This window comes from Vigna umbellata, chromosome 1, assembly GCF_029865625.1.
Source record: "Vigna umbellata cultivar VRB3 chromosome 1, Vumbellata_1.0, whole genome shotgun sequence".
In the NCBI taxonomy this organism is placed as follows: Eukaryota; Viridiplantae; Streptophyta; class Magnoliopsida; order Fabales; family Fabaceae; genus Vigna; species Vigna umbellata.
Genome location: NC_142165.1, coordinates 104,178,477 through 104,186,464, shown reverse-complemented (window position 1 = coordinate 104,186,464; position 7,988 = coordinate 104,178,477). Strand labels below are relative to the sequence as shown.

Here is a 7,988-nt window from a genome sequence, read left to right as displayed (position 1 = left end):
CGATGACTAATATCATACTAGCTTGTTGTATATTACACAACTTCCTTCGGGGCGTGGATAACGATGACTCCTTACTCGATGAAGTTGATAACGAGTTAAATGAAAGGGAAGAACATGATGGGACTTCATCTCAAGTTAGAGAAGAGGACCATAGGATTGGAAGTAGTATTAGGGATTGTATAGCTGATCAAATGTGGCGTGATTACCAAGCATCGTAGTTATTGTATTTGATTGTATTGTATTTTAATTTATTTTTATCTGTATGACAAGAACATATTATTAAGGATGTTTTATGTTAACTTACAAAATATTTCTTGACTCTTTAGGTATAAAATGAATAGGGGTAAGGCACCCGCCATGCCGTCCTCTGGTCCTACTAGAGAGTTTATGAAATGGACAGAGGACATGGACGCACGTCTACTACACTGCATGATCGAGGAATCAAGAATGGGTAATAGGGTTGATGGAAGTTGGACAACCCAAGCATATACTAACATAGTTGATCATCTGCACAGCGCTGGGTATGTAGCAGTTACAAAAAATAATGTGAAAAATCGTCAGAAAGTGTTAAAGGATAAATGGCGTGAGGTGCATGACTTGTTCTCTGGATTGAGCGGATTTGCTTGGAATCCAGTAACTATGACATTTCATGCCGAGGACGAAGTCTGGCTTGACCTGATTCAGGTATTTATAAAAATACTTATTTATTGTGTTGATCCTTAATATACTTAATATGAAGCAGTGTGTTTATTGTCTTTGTTGATGCAGTCGCGGCCATCTGCGGCGAAGTGGAGAGTGAACAGTATAAAGCACTACGATTTGATGGTGGAGTTATGGGCAGCTGATCGAGCTACCGGGAGTGGTGTTCGAACTGCTCGTCAAGCTCGAAGACAACGTGTTGGTCCTCATGTAACTGTTGATTTGAATCAAAATGTGGAGTACATTCCAGAACAGTCTCAGTGGACAGGATACAGAGACCCAACTCCACCATCGCCTCCACCATCTGTTGATGAATATAGTCCGGGCCAGACTCAATCTGTGCCTTCTGTCCCATCTGGTGGGACTTCTTCCTCACGAGGCTCGAAAAGGAAGGCACCTATGGTGGATTCTATTGATTCTCAATTTGATAAGTTGACGACTAGTCTGGATGGGTTTGCAAATGTCTTAAGTTCATCAAATGTTCATTTTGGTGTGATCTCTGATGCAGCCGTGCGTCAAGTGTCAGCAATGGAAGAAAGAAATCAAATACTCCGTCGCAACCCGACTTACACATATACAGAGGCAGACATTTATGAAATGTTGACTTCTATGAACATTGCTGACGAGAATTTCCTGGACCAATGTTATGATTTCTTATGTGGAAACCCCACATGTACAAAGAGGTTAATGGGACTGCCACCACATAAGCGGTGGAATAAATTATTAAAAATGATATCGGGCGGTGACTGTTAGGAATCTTCGTATCAGACTTCTATTAGTATTAAATGAAATTGTGTATCAGTAATTTATTTATGAATTATTATATTTGTGCTTTCGATGTCATTTTGTAGTTCTGTTGTAGGTGACCATAGTATGACATTTGTTCTTATGTTTAATGTTATGCACTGTTATTATGAAATATACGTAATATGTTATGATGTACTTTGTTCTTATTTTAATGAATTGATTTGTTGAAGAAATTATCAGATGGCCTCATCATCAACAAAAAGGGCAAGAAAAACACGTAAGGGAAAAGAAACTCTCACTGAGGCAGAAGATGCACCCATTGTAAGACCATCTGTAGAGGAGCAATTAGATCAGCGTCGTTTTTTCACACACAGTCATCAAATGGAAAACTATGCAGCTGATTTCTGTACAAGGACTATAGTTCCTCCCAAGATAATGAATTTTGATTCATTTACCGGTTCAGGGTTATTTTTCCAGCAGCATCTTCTATTTCAAGGATTGAGCCAATTTCTGACATTAGAGGGACCCTACTATCCGGATTTAATCAAAGTATTTTATTCAAATCTGAAGATATCTGCAAATGGATATTTGGTCACTGAGGTGAACAGGAGAAAAATTAGATTCAAACCTGCTGATTGGTTGACTGTAGCTAACTTGAAGTACGACGGTCAGAAATTATGTTACTCAAATATCCCAGACGATTTTCCATATGACCGCGACATGGCATTAGCTACTATGGTTATACCAGATTTGGAGGGTGGTCAAGGTGTTTTAACCGTTGGTTGTTTGAATATCCATGATCGGCTTCTCCATTATATTATTGTGCATATGTTGACTCCACGAGCAGGGAATTATGCCAGGTTATTGCACGAAGATATTTTTATGATATGGGTGCTGAAAAATAATATACCTATCAATTGGCCTCATCACATCATGCAGCATATGCTTAAATGCAAGGTCAGTGACACAGCCCTCCCATACGGTGTCCTTATCACACACATCATGCAATATTGTGGAGTTGACGTCTCAGCCGATCCCAGCACTCAAATAGGGTCCCGACATCACTTTTCTATCAATTCTTTGAAGAGGATGAAAATTGTTTATGTCAACGGTGCTTGGCAACACGATCTGGATGATGATGAAGAAGAAGACCAACCACACCCTCATCAAAACCCTGTGCAGCCTCCTCCACCTCTATCAAATGCTAACATGATAACTCAAATGTGGGATGGAGTACAAGACTTGAGACATAGGATGCAGGGTATGGAACAAATGCAGGTGCGGGTACAACGTATTGAAGATAACTTGGCAAACCTCTCCCTAGACATGAACCGCCAATTTGCTAACCTTAATCAAAATGTGAACTCGATTCTTCACCGTTTAGACGATTAAGAATATTTGTATTTCCGATAATGTATTCCATGACTTCAATGTCTTTATTGTGGTTTGTATGTGACTTTGAAATCTTAAGTTATGTTATAATTTCCCTAAACATTTTAAAATATATTTATTTTACTACATTATAACTTTTTTAATTTTTAAACAATATTTTAAACAATTATTAATAATTTTTTATCTCTTTATAAACTTTTTTACAATTAAATATAACATTACAAAATACCATTTTATAATACTTTTATAAGAAGGGCAATTTGGTAATCTACATTTTCTACCAATTAAACTAATTTTTAAAATCAATCACATCAATCAAATCCTACACTAATTCTCACAAACTTTCCTTCCAAATCCACTCTCAATTAACCTCAAATCCACTCAAAAAAACAACAAAAAAATTACCCTCAAATCCACTCAAATCCACTCAAATCATCTCCCCCAAATCATCTCCCTTAAATCCCTTAAAAAGAACACAGCCTAGAAGTTAATAGATAAGATTTTTAAAATATGCTTTATTTATTGTTACAGGTTTATCATATAACTTTTTATTTATACATATATTAACTTAAGTACAACAGAAAAAGACATATAAAAAAACAGAAGACACTAAAGCAAACAAAATATGAAAAAAACGAAAATATTATAATAATTCTTAGTTATATTAATAATAAATGTAAAAGTTTGAAGGTCTATTTCTATTTTAATAAAGTGGTGAAAGTATAAGAAAGTTGACTATTGATAAGGAGAACAATGGAGAAAGAGAGAAGAGAGGGAGTATGCATGTGGAAAGAAGGTACAATTGTACAGTTAATGCATGTGTTGGGGTCCCTGCTACTCCTGCATCACTCTCTCTTTTCATTCTGCTATATATCTATCCATAAACCTCTTTTCAATCCATCCGTGAACACACACACCAGATGCCACAAACCAGACAACAAAACTCAATACAAACAACACCAGAAAAAAAAAAAAAAAACTACATGAGACGACAAAATTGCATATCTGGCAAACAACCATTCTCTTTTGTCTTCTTCTTTTTTACCGGTTCTCTTCCTCCTTTGCTGTACCTCCGATTATACGTATTTACAGTGTATGTATGTACCAAGTATACGTGAATGAGAAGTTCATCAAATTAACCCTTAATTTAATCACAATACTGTTGCGCATGAACTCGAGTATCTTTCAAAAGTTAGGTACTGAATGAAAATAACATTACTTTCACTAATTCTCCTAAGTACTTTTCAAATTTCTGTTCATTTTAATATATTAGTGCTTAGGTGGACCATATGAGATGAGAACAAGGACAACAACAACGTGTAACTGAAATAGATGTATTGATATGTAGTCTACGTTCATCAATACCGGTACGTTAATATAAATTAAATATAATTGAATTTTATAAATAATAAAAAGTAATTAAGATATAATTAGACAATGATTAGATAAAAAATATACAAAACTCATTATAACCCTTATAAATAAAGTTTTAAAATATGATTTTCATACGCATATACATAACATACATAATTACATTACTTGTTAAACGATCGATTATATATTAAATTTAAAATTAGAACATTTCTTGTAGATATCATTCAAGCAAACTTTGAACTATATAGAAGTTGAACAGTTCACTATCAACACTCGTTAAACCACAAAATAACACGTTCAACCACAAAATAATCCGTTCAACCACAAAATACAAAGACACTCGAATGATAAGAACAAATACGTTGAAAATTATCAATAGTTTTGAACACTGTCTACAAGCCTGATTCCTACCATCTTGAAACATTAATGTTTATAAATTTCAAATTTCATCTTTCATATAAAAAATAAAAATAATTAAAGTGATGTTTTGTGCTCTTTTTTTAAAGTCAAATTTCATTTATTGTATAAAAAAATCAAATTAATTCAAATGTTTTATATCATCTGAAACATTTTATTTGTAAAATTTGAGTGTAAAATATTTGTGATATTAACATTTTAGGACAAAACATGATTTGAGGTTGAACTAATGGACATTGTAGAAAAATATAAAGTCAAAAATAAATAAATGGTGAATGGGATTTTTTTGTTTTATTTTCGATATAACTCCAAACTCCTCTCTGAAATAGAAAAGGCTGTTTTCTGATTCAGAAGAGACAGTTCTGAATTTCCGAAACTGGATGTGGTGGTGGTGCAGCTCCCCACCACCCCAAAATAAATGTGTTTTATCGTTTGTTGCATAGTGAAGAAAGCAGAGAAAGCTAATTAATATTTATCTCCTTAGCAAGAATAAAAAAATAATAAAAATATATTTTTATTGTATACTTTTTATTTGTATGAAATAAATCAAATTATATTTATTTTTACTTTTTTCTACTCTACTAAATAATTAATTTTTTAATTTTTTCTTTTAATCTATTTTTTTAATTTCTATTTATTTTTCTTCAAACTCAACGAATACGAGTATAATTTACAAGACAAGGTTAAGGTTAAGAAGAAAAGAAATAGGAGAAAAGTTTAACGCAAGATAAAAGATTAGAAAAGATAAAAATTAGGTTAAAAATTCCACCTTAACGCATAGAAATTCCAGCACATCTTACCGGAATAGTTATGTCTTCAACAAAAAATCAAATTTGATTATGTTAAACTTATTTTTATCGATATTTACATATTAAACATAATTTTAGACCACAAGGGTTATTAATATTTACCATAAAACGAAGCTTTTGAAGACTGAGAAAACCTCCTGTTTTAAGAAAGTATGTTGTCCTCATGAATCATCTTTGCAGGAGTCACTCTCCGAGGGATTGGTGTATATCAGAAAATTAATCCAAAAAAGACAAAGAAAACGAAAGAGAGATAAAAGGCATAAAATAAGAAAATGAAAGAGAAGTGATAAACCAGGGGAGGCACTATGCATTTATGCCATTAATTTTCAAACCTTTTAGCTGCAATAATCTGACCCAGCAATTTCAAACTCAACCATTTATTAAATTTTCAGACAAAACACCATCTCAAAAGTGCTGAGCTGGGACATGAGGATTTGATTGACATTTGCATACTCTGATTTGTACCCACCCAGAAAAAAAAAAAAACAAGAAATTCTAACAAAAAAAAAAACAAACCAGTACCCATCACCCATCAACACTCCTATATCCATTGTACAGTTTCACAAATCAAGCCTCTGTATATCGTTCAAGGATACCCAGTTATTTAAAAAATATTGAAACTTTAAATGATGCAGAAAGAGAGAGAAAAACAGGCAAAAATAGAAAAAAGATTTAATCTTGAACCGATTCAATGACTAAATATGACATAGCATCTCTCACCCAAAAATCCTCAGCAAACATATTAAAAAAAGGAAAGAAAACTAAGATTAGTAGCACCTAATCTAGACTTATATATGTATATTTACAAGAAGTTGTTGTTCAAGGGAGTGTTGAGGATTGAGGATTTGGTTTGGGTTCAGTAATAGAGCTCTAAACGCCTGGCGCAGTGGGTACAGAAGTACTTTCTCTTGATCTTGAAGCAGAGGGGCAAGAAGCAGAGCTTGGACTGGATCTCAACATCCATGGCTTGAACTTTGGCTCCACAGTAGGGACAGGAACCGGGGGCTTGTTGTCTTCCGAGTTCCTTCTCTTCCTCTTCGCAAACGTACACGAACCACATTTTTCTCCTGCAACAGCAACAATTACTACCACCAGTTCCCTTGGGCAACTTGGACCTTAACAGAGTTTCCTTGTGGGACAGCGGAAACAAGGGAACGTCCAAATCTAGAATTTGTAAAAGTTAAGGGCGAAGTAGTATAACGCAGCTGGCTCGGTCGGTCGTATTTATAGACAAACGGCTAAGGTTGTTTTCTTGCGGATACTGATGCTAAATCAGCTTCCCATGTTTTCCCCCTTATTAACATAGCAGAAACAGTGGGCTGAGACATCACCCCTTGCGTAACTTTTCATTCATAACTTATATTTATCTTTCTACCCTAATGCTTCTCAATTCTTTTAGAATCATGAATTTACAATATTTTATGACTAATGGTTGTGCATTTAGATCGTGATATCGTTGTGTATGATGATGAAATGTTGTTCGATGGTGTATTTGTAATGAATAGTGGGTTTTGTTTTGTGTTCTCTATTAAATTAGCATTTAAGGAAATCAGTTAATGTTCCTTTTTATCTTACAATAATAAATAAAGGGAGGATAATCTTTAGAGAGTTCAAAGTGAGTTTTAACTCTTAAGTCAATCTGATCCAGTATCGGATAAATTATTTTTAGTTTCTTTTTTTTGCTTTTAACGTGGATTGAAGTGAGTTTGGTTTACTCAATTCACAAAAAGAAAAATTGAAAACAGATTGACTCCTAATTTATTAATAACAATATTTTTTTATAAATTATTTTAATAAAATCATTTATTTTTTAATTATGTAGATTTATCATTTGATTTTTTAAATATTAAAATATTGTTTAAGTTATCTATGTTAAGACTCTGATAGTCAATTATTATTTTTATAATATTTGACGAATTAGATAATATATTTGATTTCTTTATTATAAAAATATGAATTAAGTCAATTTATTTTTATTATATTACAATAAATATATAAAATAAATTATAAAAGAATATTTGTAAATGAATTAACATATTAATTTATCAATATATGATTAATTGAATTCGATTATAAAATTTTCAATTTACTAAAAAGGGAGTTAAAAAAAACTATTTTTAATGAGTCAACTCGAATGAATTAGGTTGATTTATTTTAAACCATATTGTATTTTTATAAAAAAGAATAAAGGAAGTAAATAAAAAGATAGAAATAAAATAAGTGAAATTTACGGGTTTTTTTTTCTTACGAGTTAAAAAAAAGGTAATGCTACTATAATTATTATTTTTATGTTTCATTATATTATTTTTTTCAGCTTACTACCTTTTAAATGTTTTTTTACACTGTTTTTCATTATTTTTATATTTATTACTCTATGATAGCACATGCATTGGTTAATAATGGCATGGTAGATGGACATCTTTGTTGGAATTAGACTTGTAGTCCTTTTAATTTCTCTTTTCAAAAATTTTAGGGGCTATTTCTTTAAGAAATAGATTTATTATATGTAACGTGTAGTTTTAGGTTCGACCCTTTTTTTCCTTTTTAAAT

General features: G+C 32.3%; 2 protein-coding genes across 2 annotated transcripts; one reads left to right on the top strand and one right to left on the bottom strand.

Annotated features, from left to right (window-relative positions):
• Positions 1-357: 357 nt before the first annotated feature.
• Positions 358-2,838, top strand: LOC148207028 (uncharacterized). The gene is made up of 3 exons (XM_088109411.1): positions 358-684; positions 769-1,382; positions 1,677-2,838. The coding sequence occupies exons 1-3, from the start codon at positions 358-360 to the stop codon at positions 2,836-2,838; spliced, it is 2,103 nt and encodes a 700-aa protein (XP_087965537.1).
• A 3,260-nt stretch (positions 2,839-6,098) lies between these two features.
• Positions 6,099-6,789, bottom strand: LOC124836532 (uncharacterized). Its single transcript, XM_047311701.2, has one exon. It carries the CDS (start codon positions 6,496-6,498, stop codon positions 6,295-6,297), a length of 204 nt encoding a protein of 67 aa, XP_047167657.1. The 5' UTR covers positions 6,499-6,789; the 3' UTR covers positions 6,099-6,294.
• Between the last annotated feature and the right edge of the window lie 1,199 nt (positions 6,790-7,988).

Bases quoted from the DNA above. Each gene is read 5' to 3' on its own strand.
- LOC148207028 (XM_088109411.1), top strand. From the start codon at position 358: ATGCCGTCCTCTGGTCCTACTAGAGAGTTTATGAAATGGACAGAGGAC. The intron at 685-768 runs GTATTTATAAAA...TTGTTGATGCAG, and splicing joins TCTGGCTTGACCTGATTCAG to TCGCGGCCATCTGCGGCGAA. The intron at 1,383-1,676 runs GTTAATGGGACT...GATTTGTTGAAG, and splicing joins AACCCCACATGTACAAAGAG to AAATTATCAGATGGCCTCAT.
- LOC124836532 (XM_047311701.2), bottom strand. From the start codon at position 6,498: ATGTGGTTCGTGTACGTTTGCGAAGAGGAAGAGAAGGAACTCGGAAGA.